The following is a 21748-nucleotide window of genomic DNA, read 5'->3' as shown; positions in this document are numbered from 1 at the left end:
TACATCCATTTGTATCATACAGATTAACAGACTATACACACATCCTGTTATCTGACCGATTCAGGATCCCCGCACCGCAATCTCCAGCCCTCAAACTCTAATAAGGATTCATGTCATTACAAACTAAATCCTAGGGACTTTAACGTCCGGCAATTCGCTCTTTCGATACTCCGCTGTACACAGCTTCCAGATTTGTGCGCATGTGCCTGTCATCAGATTTGTATTATGTTGCTGCTGCTGCAGACGGAGTTTAGTCAAATTATTTTTGAATTAATACTCCAAATCTCACCTTAACACCCCATAATGGATCAAATCTCTAATGAGCTAATCTAAATCGATTAGAATTTTATGAATCAAATCGAATTAATAACATAAAAGAAATAAAGAAGAAGCAAGACATGTGGATAAATATTTAATACACGACTTGAAACAAACGATGCAATTTACACAAATAACAGGATTTCGTTTTCCACTGACTTTTGATTCGAGCTATTTCCAAAATCCTATGAGAAACTCCATTGCTAATTTGGTCGAGACCGGAACCGAAAGCCCAGCTTACTATCGCATTTACTTGGGCACCGCGTACCACACTAAGCAACACACTTAGTATGAAATCCACGCGATCTCTGACTATGATTAGATGAGGACAAGGAGCAGCGCTCCTGGCTTCATCTAAGGCATGGCCTGACAATCACAGGTTGGCCAGGGCATGACGTAAGAAAGCCAATCAAAAAAACCAATAACGTTCGATCATATAATAATACGCATATTACAACCTGCTCCGACCGTGAAACAAAACAAAAGTTAGATGATAAAGATAAATAGATATAAAAAATTCTCATTCATTACATAATTAACTTAATCATTTTTTGAGCTTGAAACCTTTTTCCCCAAAATGCTTAACAAAGTATTTTTTATGTTTAAGTTACCTAGTTGGAAGCTTTATTTTGGGGAAAAAAAAAAAACGGTAATTCGGAATGCCTAAGCAAATCTGTAAAAAAACTAGACGTTAAAAAATGGGATACAAAGACGATAATGATAATTATAATATATAGAATAGATCAAAATTTCATCTAACCGATAATCATTAAAATGGTGCATACAAGCAAACCCATGAATCTCACACAGAATAAGCAAAAACGTGGCTACCTACACAAACAAGAACCTCTCTACACCAAAGCTTTAGCCGTGCAGATGGCGATTCTATCATCCTAGAGAGAGAAGAGGAAGCCAGGCTTTAACCACTGTTCATTTCGGATTGTAGATATCATTTTAATAAATAAATATAAAAACTACTTCGTTTAGTTTCAGAAATTCTTTGTTGTCGCTGCTTGCTGCCGGTGGTTCCGGATTAACTTGTTTCCCGATCAACTTGTTTTCCCGATCAACCCCGTTTCAGTGGGGTGTCCGTGCGCTTTTCGACTGAATAACACATTTTCGATCGCTTCTTCTGTCGTTTACCATTATATCTTTTGGTATATTTGGCTTCTTAGGAACAACGCTTGATGCACATCCAGTACCAGTGTGTGAGGTTGGGATTACGATGGCGATATCCGGACGCGAACAGCGAGGACTAACAACAAGAAAAACGAGTTGGCTCGATATAATCATTTAAACCAGCTATTGTTGCCAGACTTATACGGAATATCGTTGTTAATGTCCAAAGTTCATTGTGTAATACCTTCAGACAGCCTCCAAGCTGAAGCAAACACAGTGTTTATACTCACGTGAAATTGAAAGCAGCGTGGAGGTACTTCTAATCTGTGTTAACCTGTGATCCTCAACCCAGGGAACTGGGGACCCGCGCACACGTTAAAATGCCGACATCATATTGAATATAATATATTATACACAGATGTAAAGACTGACACAATACTAGTTAGTAAAGGATTTATTGATGTGAATGTTTGAACAGTGAATACTTATTGTAAATCGCTTTGGATAAAAAGCGTTATGCTAGCTAAATGCAATGTATATGTAATACGTGAATGTAACAGGCAGTACACACACAGCGACTTGATATTATATGCGATTCGATATAGGATGAATCATGTTAGGACGAACGAGTTGAATGGAGAAGATCTTCATACCTGTGTTAAACCAGACCTCTCAGGGAACATGGTAAGACCGAAGACCCAGGTTTAAAATCTGACACCGCCAGGTTAAACTGTTACGATTTCTGTGTTTAAGTTTTCACTGTTCAAAAGCTTCACGTCAATAATCCTCATTACAAACTATTATTGTATGTCCAGTCAATTACATTTGTATCAATATATTATTATTAAATATGATGTTGAGTCGATTTTATACCCGTTTATACTTTCATACGGTCTGTTAGTGAACATACCAATTGACAAACAGGTGTATCCTACAGACTTAATTAATTAATTAATTTGCGCATTGGGTCACAGTCTATATAAATGGATTAACATTTCGCCATGTTATGAGGGATAGTGAGGAGAGATAGCGAGAGACAGAGAGATACAGGATACAGAGATACCGATATAGAGAGGATAGAGACAGATAGATACGAATAGCGAGATACAGATATAGAGAGATAGAGAGAGCCACAAATATTTATATTGTACAGCATAATGTTGCATGGCGAATATCAGGAAACACATGGCCTGATTTGCATATTTGAAGTTAATGTTTGCACTAGAACACATTTATATGTAAAATTAACACTTATCACAACATAATGTGGGCTCGCAGGCTGATAAACTAGGATATCTGATCTCTGTGGGTCTTAATGAGGCTTGATGCAGACCTCAGTCAGTATACTATTTCTAAGCAAATGCCTACTATAATATGTTTATTATATGGCTTAAAGTGTACATACATTCGCTCACATTATAAATGATGGTCGGGTTGCATTTTTCTAGAACTTGTTGACGATGTTAATGTAACAAAATGAGCTGTGGTGAATTGTTAGGACGTGATGATTCGTGGCGCACTCATAACGCGCAGGGCATGATTGATTTTTACTGTTGGGACTCGGGTTTGAGTCCAGCATGAACTTTTTTGTTATTTTCATGTCGATGCACATTGAATATTATGTTTGAATAGAGGATTCGTAATATTGTTTGCCGACACCAACATTCATGACCAAGCAGCATTTTAAAGTCTAAATATCACCAATGACATTTCTGCTGCTATCTTTGCAAAACCAGGTAACAGTCACATGTTATCTGGATGAGTGCTGCACAATACCGTTTTTATAAGGGATACATGTGTGGTTAGTCTTTCATATTAAACATGATCGCTGGTAGATAGCCACAGAAATCGTAACACAATTTAACCTGGGCGGGTCACATTTTAACATGGGCGGGTCCCAGTTCCCTGGGAGGATCACAGTTTAACACAGATGAAGACTTCTCCACGCTGCTTTCAAACTGTGAGTAAACACCGTGTGCTTCACTTGGAGGCTGTCTGAAGGTATACACAGATGGACTTGGACATTAACAACGATATTCCGTAATAAGTCTGGCAACAATAGCTGGTTTAAATGATTTATTCGAGCAACTCGTTTGTCTTGTTGTAGTCCTCGCTGTTCGCGTCCGGATATCGCCATCGTAATCACAACCTCACACACTGGTACTGGATGTGCATCAACGTGTTCCTAAGAAGCCAAATATACCAAAAGATGTATGTAAACGACAGAAGAAAGCGATCGAAATGTGTATTTCAGTCGAAAGCCACGCACCCCACTGAAACGAGTTGATCGGGAAACAAGTTGATCGGGAAACAAGTTAATCCGGAACACCGGGCTTAAGAGGTTAAAAGCAGCGACAAAAAGAAAAGTCTTCAGCCTGGATTTAAAAGTAGTCAGAGTTGCAGCGGACCTGCAGGTTTCAGGGAGTTTGTTCCAGATATTTGGAGCATAATAACTGAACGCTGCTTTACCATGTTTAGTTCTGACTCTGGGGACAGAAAGCTGACCAGTCCCTGAAGACCTGAGAGATCTGGATGGTTCATAATTTAGCAGGTCAGAAATGTATTTTGGGCCTAAACCATTCAGTGCTTTAAAAACTAGCAGCAGTATTTTAACATCTATTCTGTGACACACAGGAATTCAGTGTTAAGACTTCAGAACAGGAGTGATGTGATCCACTTTCTTAGTGTTAGTGAGGACTCGAGCAGCGGCGTTCTGAATCAGCTGCAGCTTTCTAATATATTTTTTAGTGAGACCTGTGAAGACACCCTTACAGTAGTCCAGTCTACTGAAGATAAAAGCAAGAACAAGTTTTTCCAAATCCTGCTGTGACATTAGTCTTTTAATCCTAGATATGTTCTTTAGGTGATAGTAGGCTGATTTAGTAACTGTTTTAATGTGACTGTTGAAACTCAGGTCAGAGTCCATGACTACACCTAGATTTCTGGCTTTGTCTGTTGTTTTGAACATTGCAGACTGAAGCTCAGCGCTAACTTTTATACGCTCTGCCTTGGCTCCAAAGCAAAACATTTTAATCCTATAATAGTAGTAGACTAGAATGTGACCTACAGATTAATTATATCTAAGTTACAGTTGGATACATATTTAAGGCAAAATGCATACATCGCAAAAGTGTATGCAGTCAATTAATAATGTCTGGTATAATAACTATATTTGAGGTTGTAGGATTGAGATTCTATAATATTTTGTATATAATTTTAAGTTTCTTCTTGAATGTCAACAGCTCATAGGATACAAGGAATATTTAAAAAATGTACTTGTAAAATTACTTTCAAACTGTTGTTGTTATTGTGGTGATAAACTGAAGTATTCCCCTTAGGAGTTTGTGTAACTTTCTACCCCATTGTGTTAGTAAGGAAAGCAATTGGTAGATACAGTGTGTTATGTCTATTGTTGAAGTGTGACAGGGATGTCTGGGTCGAACTCAGGGCACAACTTTGACAACTTGTCGGGAGGGAGGGAGGGGTTACATAGCAGGAAGTCTGTGCTCCTATCAGCCAATCACCGTCGAAACATCTGAATGGCACACGGAAGGTAGAGGGGCGGGGCTGCGGCGAGGCGGTGCTCTAGGCAAACCTGCCCGTCAGGTTTTACACACAAAGTGAAATCCCTGTGATGACAGACTCCTATAACGTGACAGGACACAGGACGACCTCGAGCTGTCACCGCATCACATATGAAAAGTGTCCACGCTATATGTGGCAGAGCTGAGAGGAAAACCAAGGTGAAGCAAAAACCAGTGTGTTTTCATTTTAGCAGACTGGAGACTGTGGAGATATCGAGCTGGTCTATATAAGCTGACTTTTCCATTAATAAAATCATTATAGGCTGCAGTAATGTAACCAAATGTAATTACACTGGTGCGGCTGGCACATGTGCTCAGGCTCAAGCCTCATATTTGTATCAATTTACGGACCTGAAAAAGAGGGGAGGGGGAGACGAGCTGCCCTGATACAGCAGTTCTGATAAGGGATTGCTGGACTTTAAATACATTTCGGCTATGATACAGTTACAGCAGCCAAATGGAAGTGTGCTGTCCCATTATTAAGGCTGAAGGGCGATGCTATCTACACTGAAGGAGACTATTGTTCTTTGTTCCTGCTTGAGGAAACAGTGTGCTGGTTATTAAAGACGGCAACCAATTGTAGCTGTGTGTTGAACCTCCCTGTATGAAGGTGAAGGATTTTCTGTATTACTCTATATGTCTGTCACAATTAGTCGGTGTGTTTGAAGAAAGCTATCTGTGCATGTGTAGAGTAAAGTTGTGTGCAGTGCAACACGTGACATGGATGAGTTGGTGTGTGTGGACGTCATAGTGATGTCTCAGATTCCAGCCTTTGTGTCCAGATGCCGTTCCACATGCATGCTTTCTGTCTGGCTTTGTGTCGCTCCCTCTCCATCTCTCAGTCTCTCAGGGGTTTGAGTCAAAGCCCAGCAGAACAGAGACGAGGTTCAGACCCAGTTTCCACTAAAGGTTTCCAATTAAGAGCTAGCTGCAGTGGAAGCATCAGTATAGAGTTACCTAGCTGCTGGCCTGCAGAGGGATCTTGTTGCTTTTGACAGGTTTAAGACAGCAGCTCCACCTTTAATTAGATTTACAGAGCCTCCAACCTTCATTTGTTTTTCGCCCTGGAGCCGCAGCCCATTTTTAAGTAATTTGAAGCCACATTAACATTTCACAAGGTTTAATTAATTAGTTTGAATGCGTCATTATAAACCCGAACACTTTTGTGGGTCCAAGGATATACAGTACATTGTTTTCACACTTAACTTGTTTATGTCTTCAGTAGGGCTGCTCAATTAATCGTATTTTAATCGCAATTATGATTTTGGCTTGCAACGGTTATGAAAACAACATAATCGAAATAAAACGATTTTCTTTTTAAAAACATTTTTTTAATTTATTAATTGGTTTTTCAGTTGAATTATACTTAAAGTTCAGGGTAATAAACTGTTAAAAACATACTGTTCAACATTTTTTTTAAATAAATGGGTGTTTTCAAAGTAAATGGATAATCATTTTTAATAATCGTGATATCAATTATTGATCATTTTTGCCCTAATCGAGCAGCCCTAGTCTTCAGACTATAACGGCATGTTGAAACGTTAGGTTGAAACAAAGCAGTGTACGGCGTTGTGTCAATGTGTGTGTTTATGTAACCTTTTAATGAAAAATACAAATTAAATACATTTCATTGTGATTAGTGATGTCCAATATGTCATTCAAAGAGTGTAAAATGTGCTTTTGATGCATTGCAATCAAGTCTGACAAAGCTTTTTCTCAAGAAGTCTGGAAAACTCCCACCTATACTTCTCAGGTATCTTCTTGAATTGCTGTCAGCTTGTGCGAACTGGTTGAAAGGGGCGGGTCGGGATGGAGAGGTCTAGCTGATCCACAAGCTATGCTGAAGTTTCAAGAGGTAGCTCACTGGAGTGGAATGGTCTGCTCCCACAACAATGCCATGTGTTGACAGCAGAGTGCTCGGACAGGGTTAGTGGAATGTCCCCTATCAGACTGTGAGACCTTTGTCCAAGCACTAGCACTCACAGAGTATTTATTCTTCCACCTGAAGATGATCTTTGCCTGCACAGCTTCACCAAAATAAGAAGATCTACGCATGTAAATATTTGTTAGAGTGAACTTAAGTTTCCCTAAAAAGTGTGTTTTTATGATAAGATACGACTCCCTTGTGAATCACTGGATTATTACTTTCCATTCCTTTTGGACTGCAAAAAGCTGCAACTGTCTGTGTGGGTGTTCAGTTTGAGAACAAATGAACAGTTTGTTCACAGTGTGTCGGCCACTCATTTGTCATGTGGTTGTTGGTCTTTAGTTTAATATAAATACCAGCTACTTATTTTAAAATCTGTTTATCTTGTGGATTAAATCAGGGACATTTGATAATAAAGGGGGTTTTCAACTTTTGGACTTGAAATGTTAAGTTTCCACTCTGCAGACTGAGGTGCAGGTTGTTGCCTGGCTACTTTGTTTTGCTCGAGGACTTTGCTTTGGCAAGTACATTGCTTTGCTAAAATGTGAATGTTTGCTTAGTTACACTTTATTTCATTTGTGCAAAAAAAAAATCCCTTGTAAGTAACCCAGGCTTTCTCTTCTTCTCTGTGTTTCTGCAGGTGACCCACATAGAGGTTCATAGATGTGACGTGGGTCAGGCAGTGCCCCTCCCAGCCTGGGCCCTCTTCATGTCCTTTCCTTAAAGGCAATGATTATCGTCTTAGACACTCTGCACATCTCCACTGTGTGAATGAATCTTTGCCGTAAAGCTGCTGTGCTGTGCCACCCTGTCACCATGAAGAGCAAGTATTCCCAATACTACAATCAGAGCCTGATCCACTCCTACTATGCCTTTGCTAAGAACATGACTGCTCAGGAGCTCGATACACTTATTGAGAATAAAAAGCAGCTGACCACCCTCAACATTGTCATCGTGGTCCTCTGCACCATCATCATACTGGAGAATCTGCTGGTCCTTATTGCTGTCTTCCGCAACAAGAAGTTTCACTCTGCAATGTTTTTCTTCATCGGTAACCTGGCATTCTCTGACCTGCTGGCAGGCTCGGCCTACATAGCCAACATTTTCCTGTCAGGGTCCAAGACCTTCGAATTGATTCCTGTGCAGTGGTTCATCCGGGAGGGAACGGCGTTTATCGCTTTGGCAGCTTCGGTCTTCAGTTTGCTGGCGATAGCTACGGAGCGCTATATTGCCATTACAAAGGTGAAGGTGTACGGCTCCACCAAAACGTGCCGCATGTTCCTTCTGATAGGAGCTTGTTGGTTCACCTCCATCCTGCTCGGAGGACTTCCCATCATGGGCTGGAACTGCATCAACAACCTCCCTGAATGCTCAGCTGTATTGCCACTCTACTCCAAGAAATACATCCTCTTCGTTGTCACCATTTTCAGCCTCATTCTACTTTCTATTGTCATCCTCTATGTGAGGATCTATTTGATTGTACGATCAAGCCACCATGAAGCAACCAACTCCCCGGCCTATGCTCTTTTGAAAACTGTCACTATAGTGCTGGGTGTCTTCATCATGTGCTGGTTGCCCGCTTTTACCATCCTCCTCCTGGATTCATCCTGCAGGATACAGTTCTGCCCGATCCTCTCCAAAGCAGACATCTTTTTTGGTTTTGCCACTCTGAACTCAGCGCTTAACCCTGTGATCTACACACTGCGCAGCAAGGACATGAGAAAGGAGTTCCTGCGTGTGTTGTGCTGCTGGGGGGTGCTGCAGAGTGGGCGGCCATCTGACCGTTGTCTGGTTCCTCTAAAGAGCTCCAGCTCTCTGGAACACTGCACCAACAAATACGAACACCAGAACACACCAATCATGAAAGATTGTACCACCTGTGTCTGAAAAGCTGCACCACATCAGAGTGGTTGAGTGCATGTAAGGAAGCAGGTGTGTTTATATGAGATCAAAAAGAAAGGCCGTGATGTGATCAAGAGACGTAAATAAAGAAGCGACCAAACTGTGTACGTTGATGCCTGGGAAAGCTACAATGTAGACGTTTCCTTATTACAATCAGAATTGTTTGAATTCACAATCAGCATTAACTTGGTGGCAGCCGGTGTAAAAACACAATGCTTCAAGAGGGAGACAATTCAGTGGGGAGAACTATCAGAAATGTGAAAATAGCTTTTTCATGGGTACTCAAACTTGTTGCAAAGCATTTAGTTGTATATGACTGTCACCTTTTTTCTACACATGTTAACCCCTATTGAAAGCCAAAAATAGACACATAACATGCAACATCAAAGTTATGGTGAGTTGTTTTGGTTGTTTCAGGAACTTCATCAATGCAAAGCTTGCAAAGTTGCACTTTGTAGATTACTTCAGATATTGTTGTCCTCAGTGAAACGTTACCAAATGACTTTCCTCTGTTAATATATGTAAAGATTAGGCCCAGAGATCCATCGCCTATTCTTTACAAAGCTGGAGACAGTAATCAACTTTACTCAGCACTGCACTCCAAAGGAGCCAAATTAACACGAGTGCTCCCTCACCAAAACCAGGGCTATATATCCCCTATATAACCTTGCTTTAACATTTGATTAACTATGACAAACTTACATAATCTGCTTACATTTAATGCATGAAATTCTAACTTATTTGTAAGTGCTAATGTATGTATGACATATTCCAGCTCCAGCTTCCATCACTAACACCCCTCCCCTCATATGTCCTCATAATCTGTACCTCTTGCTTTTACTGTTGTCTTTTGTATCTTAACAGTTTCCTTAGAGGAAGGCCTAATCAGAAAGCACATTTCCTGAAGTGAGTTAGCACTGATGAATCTTACTCAATGACAGCTGGACTAACTGGACCAATGTCCTGACAGTGTTGTAGCAACATAGCAGCAATGTGATGTGTCTGTTTGTGCCTTCTTCTTAGGGAATTTGGCTGAATGTATGTATGAAGTGTTTGGGGCAGGCGCTCCATTGTTGACAGTATTATTGATCATTATTTTGAATTACCAAGTCATGACTAGCAGAGAGTGGAATGAACAGGGTAGGTCACTCACTGTGAAGTCTTAAATAGCACCATGAACAAAAAATGTGTTGTAAACGTCATTGTTTAATTTGCTAGCCATATGTCTTGTGCAGCTAAAGAGGTAAACACGTCTCATATTTCCAAAGCCTTCCGTAAAAGAAATGGGAGAAGATCCGGTTACAAATGCATGGAGGGGGGATCTACCCTCATGGGAGGTCACCTTCATCCTCATCGTCTGACATCCTACAACATGTAACTTCCTTCAACCACAGGAAGTCCTGTTTTTCATTTTCCGGTTCCTGTTGTTCAGGGTTACACCAACCTTCTTCCCGTAGCCACACAATTAAAACTATTCTCTCCCCCAGTGTTTTATATATGGACTTTTACATTTAGACAACCAAGTAGAAATGGTGAAAAGCACTTTGGCAGCTTCAGTGATGTTTGCTTTCCCCCGGTTAGTTTTTTTCAGATGGAGAGGTTTTTGAATCTGTGTACCTATCACTTCATTGTGTTGCTTGACTCTATGATGTTTATAATAAATACATGAATAATTATGTATGTTTGTATGTAAGTATGTATGTATTTTTGTACAATATGTATGATGTGTGTTGTATGAAATGTCTCGTGTGCAATAGCCTTTTGTGTCCAGTAGCACGCTGCCTGTGTTAAATCGGTACAATCTGAAACACTAATGTAGGTACATAAACTTTTTGTTAATTGCATTCCGTTTTTTTATAAAATAAATGAAATAAATAAATCCAGTTTGTGTGTTTGACTTTAATTCTTAGCTGTAAACAATTTCATTGCAGCTGCAGCTTATCTGCAGGTCCTGAGACGTTCCCTATTGTGCCTTCATCTGAAACTTATTCAAAATGCAACATTTAATCCAAACATGCTCTAACAAGGTTAGGAAAACACTAGCTTCAACATGAAAGCCTGAAATTGGCTGTCTTGCCTAATAAAAATGTTCAATCGCTAAAGGCTAATGCAAGAGAGGGCTATGATGGGAAGCTGGGCAGAGGGCAGAGAGGGAGAATATGGGGTGTGGTGAAAAATATTTCTATTTGTAAGATGGTTTTTCTGAGAGAAGCACAGAAAAAGGCCCCGGGAGAGATTTTGGGGTAAGGGGGAGACTTTTAGTGAGGGGAGAGACTGACTTATAGTGGTCTTGGGAGAGTTGGGTTGTTTCCTGTCAGACGTCCAGGATTCCTGGGTGGGAACTTTGGCTGAATCAGCCCCAGGAGGCTGCACTGCTGGGAAGCCGGCCAAGCATTTCCAGTGCCCATGCAGGATATGACATAACGCTCAGAAACCTGTAGGTGAAGTTGTATACACAAAACAATTAAATCAGCAACAAGCAAGACAGATGTGAGCTTGTCTTTGAAAACAGTGCATGGCTTGGAATACTTCATATACAAAACATTTACAAAAAACAACACGTATATCATCTGAAGGAGTTTTTGTATATAATATACACATCATACTGCCTAAACTGTCTGCAAAATTAAAATGGATCACTTTTCAATTAAAATAGTTATATATATAATATATATAATAGTTATATATATATATATATATAGAGAGAGAGAGAGAGAGAGATCATTTATCTGAAGAAAATAAATTTGGCCAGGTTGAATGTGCAATTTGACAGCAAGAGGGTTTACAATCTGAAAAGATTATCAGTGACATAGCACCACCTTGTGGTGAAATGGGTATATAGCTGGTAATAATGAAGGATGTTTCCTCCATATATTCTTTAACTAGATGTCTACCCAATAAAAGCATAAAAGGGATGTTCCAGAGTTGGAGGATATTAAGACATGAAAACCTTTGAAAAAATGAACCTTTTATTTTCGAATGTTCTGTTATGTATTTGATAAAAACAGCTAGTAAACCATCAAAATAAATTATTTGGTCAACTCAGGCATCAAAGGTAACAGTGCAAAAAATACAACAGTGCAACTGTAATTATTAATCTAATTATAGTAACAGGGTTGCATACCATTGCTTATGTTAGCTTTTACCTTAGAAATAAATGCTAGCTGCAGAATGTCATGCTACCTTCAAGACAAGGACAAACTTAGATATTTAAATAAAAACAGATTTGAGATTCAATTGTCTTTTTTCCATTATGAATAATGGGTTTGGTTGCTTATAGTGCCAAAAAGATAAGAAACATACAGTGCATCCGGAAAGTATTCATTCCCCTTAACTTTTTTCACATTTTGTTATGTTACAGCCTTATTTCTAAATGGATTAAATTCATTTTTTTCTCAATATCCCACACATAATACCCCATTATTATAAAGTGAAAACATTTTCAAATAATTTTTTGCAAACACGTTAAAAACAATCAATTGAAATATCACATGTACATAAGTATTCACACCCTTTGCTATGACACTGAAAATTGAGCTCGAGTGCATCCCGTTTCCACTGATGATCCTTGAAATGTTTCTATAACTTGATTGGAGTCCACTTGTGGTAAATGAAATAGATTGGACATGACTTGGAAAGGAACACACCTGTCTATATGAGGTCCCACAGTTGACCGTGCATATCAGAGCACAAACCAAGTCATGAGGTCCAAGGAGTTGACTGTAGGCCTCAGAGACAGGATTGTATCAAGGCACAGTTCTGGGGAAGGGTACAGAAAAATGTCTGCAGCATTGAACGTCCCAACAAGCACAGTGGTCTCCATCATTTGCAAATGGAAGATGTTTGAAACCACCAGGGCTCTTCCTAGAGCTTGCTGCCCAAACCAAACTGAGCATCGGGGGAGAAGGGCCTTGGTGAGAGAGGTGACCAAGAACCCGAACAGGACAACGACCCTAAGCACACAGCCAAGATAACAAAGGAGTGGTTTCAGGATAAGTCTGTGAATGTCCTTGAGTGTCCCAGCCAGAGTCGAGACTTGTACAGGATTGAACATCTCTGGAGAGATCTGAAAATGGCTGTGCACCGACACTCCCCATTCAACCTGATGGAGCTTGAGACAATCTGCAAAGAAGAATGGGAGAAACTGCCCAAAGATAGGTGTGCCAAGCTTGTAGCATCATACTCAGAAGACTTGAGGCTGTAATTGCTGCCAAAGGTGCTTCAACAACGTATTGAGTAAAGGGTGAGAATACTTGTGTTTATGGGATATTTTAGTTTTTAATTTTTTTATTGATTTGCAAAAATTATTTTAAAACTTTTTTCACTTTGTCATTATGGGGTATTGTGTCTACAATGTTGAGAAAACAAATGAATTTAATCGATTTTGAAATATGGCTGTAACATAACAAAATGTGGAAAAAGTGAAGGGGTATGAATACTTTCCGGATGCACTGTATGAAAAGTAAAAGAGAGGACTTACCTTTGGTCTGCCCATGTCAGTAGCACATGGCTTTATAATATAATGTCGACTCCTCTATCATTTGACTTACAGTTTTTTCCTTCCTCTGCCAGGCTAAATAGGTTTCACTAACAGGGTGTGCGCATGTTGACACACTTTTAGTGTCAAATTAATGTTATTTGAAATGTGCTTATACTTTTACAAACTTCTTTGACCATTACAGGAGACATATATCAACAAAATTGTAGCAAATGAATAATAAAATAATAATGTAATATAAAAAGTATATTTTAAACGTTATATTTTAGTCACCAAGAAGGAGGGACAAGAGAAAAATGCCAGTTTAGGGAGTGCTCAAGAGCCTATTGATATTTTGAATAAGATTTTAAATCCACTATTCGTTCAACTTTATTTACGTTTTGCCTAAGGAAAGGAGAACAAGTGCATGTTTTAGCCTTTTGGTCATGGATTATTTTAAATGTCGTAGGTGGGACTGAAAATCTCCTCCATTTCTGGAATGACCCAAAAGTTGCTTAATTTTTTATCTGAATCTACACAAAAAAAGAAAATGCTGCAGCCAGATTCTGAATGGAAATGACACATAACAGCAGAAAGTGATTCGTGAATCTTTTGACATTTTACATACATATGCTTACTAAAGTGTAGTCGTTCACTTAAAAATAAATCCATGATCGTAGTGAGCTTGTTTTATCTAAAACATCTTCTAATCTAGTTGTTCAATAAATATAGAAATCTACAAGTGTAAACGAGCACGTAAGGCAAAAACTCTATAATTCACATGATAAACATTGTCTTGTATTACGTTTTATCATTCAAAAGTATAGCAGCCCTCATAAAACGAATTTGAAATGCAGGGATTTTTGCCAACATAGCTCATTAGTAAACAACATTCAGATTGCTTCCGCCTGGTCAGTTGTCAACAACATCTTGCAAGCAGTAGAGGTAAGTTGAGATAGTTGTTGTTCTCATGAAACGTATATTTCTTTATTTTTACAACTGTGTGATAATCAAAATGTTGTATTACAATGTATATGTTATACGACATGGGTTTTAAACCCCACAAATGCATTCAGGAGGGAAATATTTTGTAACGTATTGGAAGTGTTTCACCCATAGACACCAGCAGTGGAACAGTCCACAACACCCGGGTTTCCCCGCGAAAAGACGGCCCGCGCGCCTGAATTGCTTTATAGCATCCATTGCAAGAGACAGCAATCGAGAGACAGTCATTGTGGAGAAGCGCTGTAGTTACAAACGGCGTTTTTAACATTGTTTTAACGGATTTTTAAAGCAGTTTTATTGTTTTATCTCAAACGTTAACCTAGCTGTGTACCATGCCATCCAGGACTTCCCTGTCTTTGCCAGAGGATGTCAGGAAAAGGTACGTTAACGTTTGTAACCTCTGCTAATAATGTCTTGATGATGTAGCTTGCATGCAGCTTGTTGTCTTGTCCAAACGCCAAAGCTACATAAAACCCGTATAACTCTCTGCTCTACACTTGCTCTGGTTGTTGCTCCTCTACTATTTTGCTTATCCTAGCATCTGCACCTAGCGTTAGCTTGTTGTCACTTGACAGTTAGAGCTGGTACTGCATACAGAGTTAGCATCCTGTTAGCCACTTAGCATGTTTAGGCTGTCAATAGACGGAGCAGCGTGTGAGATTTGGCGCCACTCAGGAAGTTTTGCTGCCTTTTTATTTCTGCTAGCTGCAGCCACACTGGCTTTATTACCACGACCATGTTAGTAAATGTGTTTTCAAAATGACACCAACGAAGCTTTGTGTTCGTTGTTGACAGGCTGCAGGTGCTGGGCGAGGATGGAGATTCGGAGGAGGTAGGTTATGTCTGTTTCTAATGTTACTTACTGCTCTTGAAAGCCTGCATGAATAAAGTTTAATTCTAGATGCTCACTAATTAGTCTTGTTAATCACTTCCGTTCCGTTTTGAGCTCCAAAGAAGATTAAATAAGACTGTAGATTCACAGTGTTCTGCCTTAAATGGAAACTCTACTATTTTATTGTCTAATTCAATTATATTCTGTTGGCATGACTGAGTTTCTCAGATGCTTAGCGTGCTGACAGACATGTATTTAACTGTCATTTCGATATATAGTTTGGTGAATATCACCAAGGATATATAAAGAGAACAGGCAATACTTTTTTCTGCCTACAAGAAGTCAGTCTCCAGGTGACACATTTTAGCATCGATCACAGTCAACACAACAATCTAAACAGGCCATATATTGTACGATAGGATTTTACAATTTGTATCATGAACCTACTAAACAGCAATAGTTAAAGGGTCTTTTTTAGTTTCAGTGTTTTATTTTAAGTTGTCATTTTTGACTTGATCTTTTATTTCTTCTGAAAATGCCTCTCAGGATCATGTGAAAGAGAAACTCAAGTTGGTTCAGGACTTCCTGCATGTTGATGCTCAAGATCAACTGACCAGCCTGGAAGACAAGATGAACAAATCCGAGATCTCAATGGTAAGTGACTTTAACATTTTAAAACAATTTACAATTCTGAAATGTCACTGCCTATCATTTCTAATTGCGTGATGTATTGCAATGTTCTTTCCTCAGGAGATCTACATCTCTAAAGTAAAGGCCTTGCTGGGAAAAGAGCTTCATCTTGAAAAGGGCTCTCATGTGGATGACGTGGAGCAGAATGGAAAGACGAATGGCTCGTCAAATGGTTCCCAAAAAGATGAGAACACTGAAGATGTAACCATGGATGTACAGGAGGAAGAGGAGGCTGTCAAGTCACCAACTGCCTCCAAAGGGAAGGGAGGCCGTAAGAGCAAAGCAAATTCTGACACTAAAAGTAGGTTTTAGAATTCCTTTTAACATTTGCCCTATAATGGCTGCAATATAAGATGGAAATGAGCAACACTATGTTAAGATATTAAAGGAACAACTCAATCTTGTTTTTATTTTTAAAGAGTCTCCAGCCAGCTCCAGGGTTACAAGAAACTCTGGAAAACAGCCAACCATCCTGTCGATGTTCTCTAAAGTGTGCGTATATGATTTTCTATATTGTCTCGTGCTTTGTTCACCACTTCAGCAAGTGTAGAAAAAAATGTAAACAACTTTTCATACATCTTTATTCTGTGAATGTCTTGCAGTCAGAAGCGCAAGTCTGAAGACTTGAATGTCGAAGCTACTAATGGACAAAAATCTACAAATGGACAAAAGGAAGTTACGGAAGAGGATGTTGAGGAGGTGAAGCTTTTTTGTCTACTAGTGATTTTCAAACGTGTTTTTCTCCACTTGTCTCTTATATAACACTGACCTTCTAAATCTCTTGTAGGTCCAGGAGGAGAAACGTCTGAAAGTGGAATCAGATGAAAAGTAAGCGTTAAGATCCCTGAAAATGAATGATGGCTATTAACACTAATGGAACATACTAATACTTCTCTTTAATTCAGATCTGCTCCAGACAAATTGACGACTGAAACAACTACGCCAGTTTCTGCTGCAAAGGTAATGACGTGTCTTAATTTTGCTCAGTGTCATAGCGGTTACAGTTTATGTAAACTTTAATCTTTAGTACTGTCAAACCTCATGTATTTTTTATTTTTTTTTAAACAGACACCACCACCCAAATGTACAGACTGCAGACAATACTTGGATGACTCTGACCTTAAGTTCTTTCAGGGGGATCCTGATAATGCGGTGAGAATTTGTTTGCTACTTCCTGTGTAACTTTTATTTTTAACCTCTTAAGCCCCACGGACCCGGTTCCGTGGCTGAAATCGCGTGATTTGCAGGAAACAACGTCTAAGGGACCTTAATATTTAATAAACTATGAATATTTGATATCCTTATAATGAAAAAAAACTAATTTAACTGATCTTTTTCATAAAAAAAAAAAACACAATGCTAACAGTGAGCCTCTGAATTAGCCAGAGCGGAAAATGCTAACCTATTGCTGCACCGAAAATCACTCCTAGCTCCCTTATTACTTATCCTAGCGCACATCCAACACATCGTTTATGATCGTAAAGACACAATCTAACGGTGCCCAACTCAACACTGAAAGATACAAACTCGTGACGTTATCAACAAAAATGTGGATTCCTAAAGCTTTTAGTCTTCAAACCCATCATCCAAGGTTAGTTTTCACTATAAGTACAAAATATTTTTTGGACGGACACTATCATTTACAGTTCTTCACCATATTCAATTGGAATTTTCTTTAAAATAAAAAACATCTATATTGATTCTGACTTTTCTACATCCAACTCACAGGTTTATCATTACTTTGAGAAAAAAGATTATTAATTTGACCCTTTTAGAAGTGAAGTTATGGTCATTTGTTCTGGGAATGTCATTTTCGAGCCTGAAACCTGAAAAACAGGTTAATGAAACCTTCTATTACTTTAATGTTATTAAAATGTTTTCAATATACCTAAATTGATCAAACTAATGTGAAACCTGAAATGTCTGTGTGCTTTTTCAGCTGGATGAACCAGAAATGTTAACAGATGAGCGCCTCTCCCTGTTTGACTCTAATGAGGATGGATTTGAGAGCTATGATGATCTGCCACAGCACAAGATCACAAACTTCAGGTAAGCCATTCTTCACCAGTGACACTTTTGCATGTTGATCCAGTTCAGACGAACAAGCATGTCCCTACTCATTTTGTACAGTCACATGTTTTTGTATTGCAGCCCCTGAGTAAGTTGTAGTGTAACCTTGTTTACGTCTTGCAGCATTTATGACAAGCGGGGCCACCTTTGTCCGTTTGACTCTGGCCTGATTGAGAAGAATGTGGAGCTCTACTTCAGCTGTGTGGTCAAACCCATCTATGATGACAACCCTTGCTTGGATGGTAAATCCCACATTTCAAGATCTTGTAAATATTTATTTTTCTTTTAGCCATTACAGTCAACCAGATGGTAACTTATCTTTTTGGTTTTATCTCAGGCGGGGTTCCTTCCAAGAAGCTTGGACCCATCAATGCCTGGTGGATCACTGGTTTTGATGGTGGAGAAAAAGCCTTAATTGGTTTTACTACAGGTAGCTAAGTTTCCTGTTCCAACGTTTGACTGATTTCGCCCTGTATGAAGTACTAATGGTTATCTATGTTCATTATCTAGCTTTTGCCGATTACATCCTGATGCAGTCCAGTGAGGAGTATGCTCCCATATTTGCTGTGATGCAGGAGAAGATCTATATGAGCAAGATAGTGGTGGAGTTCCTTCAGAAGAATCGTGATGCTAGTTATGAGGACCTTCTCAACAAGATTGAGGTGAAGACTTTTTCCTACAAAATAATGTATTTGTGAATTAGGACGAGCTGCAATATTCATCATGGTCCTTTTTGTTCTTGGATCTGTGATTAATGTGATGCAACAATGCAATTTATTAAGAAATCTGATTTGTGTTTCACTTTTCTATTTTTATAATTCCTATATCCCATTGATGGTGTGATTGACAAAGCTTTTTTTTTTTTATAAACTAATTGTTCAATTGATTCTTCTAATGTAATATATTGCAGTTTAGAGCATCTGATATGTCAATGTTGACAATTTGCAGGCTAAATAATAACAATACTCAAAAATAATGTTGCTCATATCAGGGCACTATAAAAAAAGAATGCAGGAGTTGTTAAGCCAATATTTCCCGATTGATAGCAGAACATTCGTTCGTGGAAGGAAAATTGTCAACTTTTGTTTCCTGCCCTCAGACCACCGTGCCTCCTGCGGGGCTGAACTTCAACCGCTTCACAGAGGACACGCTGCTGCGCCACGCCCAGTTTGTGGTGGAGCAGGTGGAGAGCTACGATGAGGCCGGGGACACTGATGAGCAGCCAATCGTAGTTACTCCCTGCATGAGGGACCTGATCAAACTCGCCGGAGTCACTCTGGGAAAGAGGTATGTCTTGAGAATTATTATGAATTGGTTCCTTAACATTTGTACTGACATGTTTCATAAAAGTAGGCTTATGGTAACTGTAAAAAGTAGGCATATGGTAACAAGAGTGCTTCAATGGTTTGAAGTTATTCACTTAATATGTTGCTTATATTCCTGTATTTCTGCTCCTCACTCCTCGTTATCCCTTATGTCTAACATTCCTTTGACATTTCCTAATGCAGCATGCTGCTGTACTGGTAGGTAGGCCTTCCACATGCATCCTTAGCTTGTACCGTGGTGTGTTTACTGTTTACTGTAATGCATTTAGAAGCTGTATGGATCAAGTAACTACAGCGTTCACGCTAGACGTTGACTTTGTGGTTTATTTTTAGTTGAACTGCTTTATTTGAAGTTCTCACTATATGACAAGTGCCCAAGATTGATCTTCACTTAGTTACCACTGATTAAGAAACTCATTGAAAAAGATGTGTCTGTAGGCTTTGAAGAGAAGCTCACAAAAAAGTTATTTCTGTGTTTTGTATAAAACAAAGCTGTCTTTGTACTGTAAGAAAGTACCGTTGGTAAAATTGCTTTTATTTTATTTTTTACATTGAAGTCATGCAACCCTCATGGTTCTGGTGAAATGTAATTTAAACAAAAAAAGGAATCATAAAACCTAACAGTTTGTGAAGAAATTGTTATACAATGAAAGTCGTTTTTCAATTTAACCTTGAGCTCCTCAAAGGAAAGTCAGCCAAACTTCTAACTTTAGCATCGTGTACTAAGGGGTCTTCCTGCTCAAATGGAAATCTATTGCAAAGTTGAATATGGGCTTTTTATTACTCAGTAACTCAAACCATGCTGTAAGGATGTTGGCTCTATTGGTTGCTTATTCTGATTTGCTTAACCTTTGGGTTTAGGGTATTCTGCCCCAGATCTATTAGTCAATTATTAAGTTACACCTGGGCATCCTATATGCCTTCAGTAAGAGAACTCAAACACTATTTGGACCCCATGGGTTCACTAATCTATTATATCCTCGGAGAATCTTCCTAAGAAGTCTTTTGCAAAGCTTTTAATAATAATCATTTTGATTTTTAATAGCGCCTTTCAAGAAACCCAAGGACGCTTTACAATGGGAGATAAAATAACAGGTTAACTTGTGTGGGAAAACATGTTGGTCACCATCAATGCACACTTTGAACCTTTAGTCTTAAGTAGTGTTTTCTGTGGCCGAGGCCAGTTGCATCTAACGGGAAGTCTGCGTTCATCTTTAATGTGTGTTTGTTTGCTTGTTCCTTACGTTGCATGGCCTGATGCTGTGGTGTGTTGACAGCCGGGGGCTTCATTGTTGCCATTGCTCCACATATCATCAGGTGTTTATGCCCAGCCCAACAGACCTTTTCCTCTGAACACATTCCTCTGAACATATTCTATTGACAGGAGAGCTGCCAGAAGACAGTCCATTCGTCACCCTACAAAGATCGAGAAAGACAAGGGACCAACTAAGGCGACCACTACCACGCTGGTGTACCAGATCTTTGATACCTTCTTCTCTGATCAGATAGAGCAGAATGATAAAGAAAATGGTGGGGTCAAGAGACAGCGCTGTGGCGTCTGTGAGGTGAGTAGTGTCTGAACAGTGGGGCTGCTTCTTTTTGTAGAACTAAACTAATTGTCTGTTTCTTATGTACTTGGCAGTTGTAATTGAAACTTGTTGTGTATGCCTTCAGGTATGCCAATCTCCTGACTGTGGAAAGTGTCCAGCTTGCAAGGACATGATCAAGTTTGGTGGAAGTGGCAAAAGCAAGCAGGCTTGTAAGCAGAGAAGGTAAGATTGTCTTCTGAGCCGATAACGCCAAACATCCTTAATATGAAACTTCGGAATGTTTGAGAAGTGGTTTCAACCAAAGGCTACTCTTAAGTTGCTTGATGTGTATAATGTGCACCCCTGCTTTTTATTGCTGTACTGTGACAAGGACATGGGACAACTTTAGTCCTTAATTCCTCTTGTTGACATGTGTCCCTCTGTTAGATGCCCAAACCTTGCCGTAAAGGAGGCTGAGGATGATGAGACCATTGAAGAGGAAGAGTTTCCTGTGAAGGCCAAAAAGGTTACTAAAGTCAAGAGGAAGAAGCAGGCCCAGTGCAAGCTGTCGTGGATCGGAGAGCCAGCGCAGGTGTGTTACTTCTCCTAAGTACAAAGTAACTAGGGATACACCGATACACATATTTTCACTTCCGATCCGATTCCGATAACTAAATTTGGATATCTGCCGATACCGATACTATTCCGATNGGCAAAATGCATACATCGCAAAAGTGTATGCAGTCAATTAATAATGTCTGGTATAATAACTATATTTGAGGTTGTAGGATTGAGATTCTATAATATTTTGTATACAAAATATTATAGAATCTCAATCCTACAACCTCAAATATAGTTATTATACCAGACATTATTAATTGACTGCATACACTTTTGCGATGTATGCATTTTGCCTTAAATATGTATCCAACTGTAACTTAGATATAATTAATCTGTAGGTCACATTCTA

General features: G+C 39.2%; 2 protein-coding genes across 3 annotated transcripts; both read left to right on the top strand.

The window, feature by feature from the left end:
• The first annotated feature begins 5862 nt into the window (after positions 1-5862).
• Positions 5863-9213, top strand: s1pr2 (sphingosine-1-phosphate receptor 2). Of its 2 annotated transcripts, none has more exons than XM_010777472.1 (2): positions 5863-5873; positions 7589-9213. In XM_010777472.1, exon 2 carries the CDS (start codon positions 7720-7722, stop codon positions 8833-8835), a length of 1116 nt encoding a protein of 371 aa, XP_010775774.1. In that variant the 5' UTR covers positions 5863-5873; positions 7589-7719; the 3' UTR covers positions 8836-9213. The 2 variants fall into 2 exon arrangements, with proteins under 2 accessions (XP_010775774.1, XP_010775775.1); XM_010777473.1 differs by lacking the exon at positions 5863-5873 and adding an exon at positions 6807-6947.
• A 5327-nt stretch (positions 9214-14540) lies between these two features.
• On the top strand, positions 14541-21388 carry LOC104950894 (DNA (cytosine-5)-methyltransferase 1). The gene is made up of 18 exons (XM_010777491.1): positions 14541-14711; positions 15128-15164; positions 15711-15818; positions 15915-16155; positions 16274-16346; positions 16457-16553; positions 16642-16682; positions 16760-16814; positions 16923-17006; positions 17794-17903; positions 18048-18166; positions 18262-18354; positions 18435-18586; positions 19024-19211; positions 19433-19447; positions 20634-20814; positions 20924-21021; positions 21226-21388. The coding sequence occupies exons 1-18, from the start codon at positions 14665-14667 to the stop codon at positions 21386-21388; spliced, it is 1902 nt and encodes a 633-aa protein (XP_010775793.1). The 5' UTR covers positions 14541-14664.
• Positions 21389-21748: the final 360 nt, after the last annotated feature.

Source organism: Notothenia coriiceps, unplaced genomic scaffold (assembly GCF_000735185.1).
Source record: "Notothenia coriiceps isolate Sejong01 unplaced genomic scaffold, NC01 NC01_scaffold00018248, whole genome shotgun sequence".
Classification (NCBI taxonomy): Eukaryota; Metazoa; Chordata; class Actinopteri; order Perciformes; family Nototheniidae; genus Notothenia; species Notothenia coriiceps.
This window is presented reverse-complemented; position numbering and strand designations above follow the sequence as displayed.

Bases quoted from the DNA above. Each gene is read 5' to 3' on its own strand.
- s1pr2 (XM_010777472.1), top strand. From the start codon at position 7,720: ATGAATCTTTGCCGTAAAGCTGCTGTGCTGTGCCACCCTGTCACCATG.
- LOC104950894 (XM_010777491.1), top strand. From the start codon at position 14,665: ATGCCATCCAGGACTTCCCTGTCTTTGCCAGAGGATGTCAGGAAAAG. The intron at 15,165-15,710 runs GTAGGTTATGTC...AATGCCTCTCAG, and splicing joins AGGATGGAGATTCGGAGGAG to GATCATGTGAAAGAGAAACT. The intron at 18,587-19,023 runs GTGAAGACTTTT...TCCTGCCCTCAG, and splicing joins ACCTTCTCAACAAGATTGAG to ACCACCGTGCCTCCTGCGGG.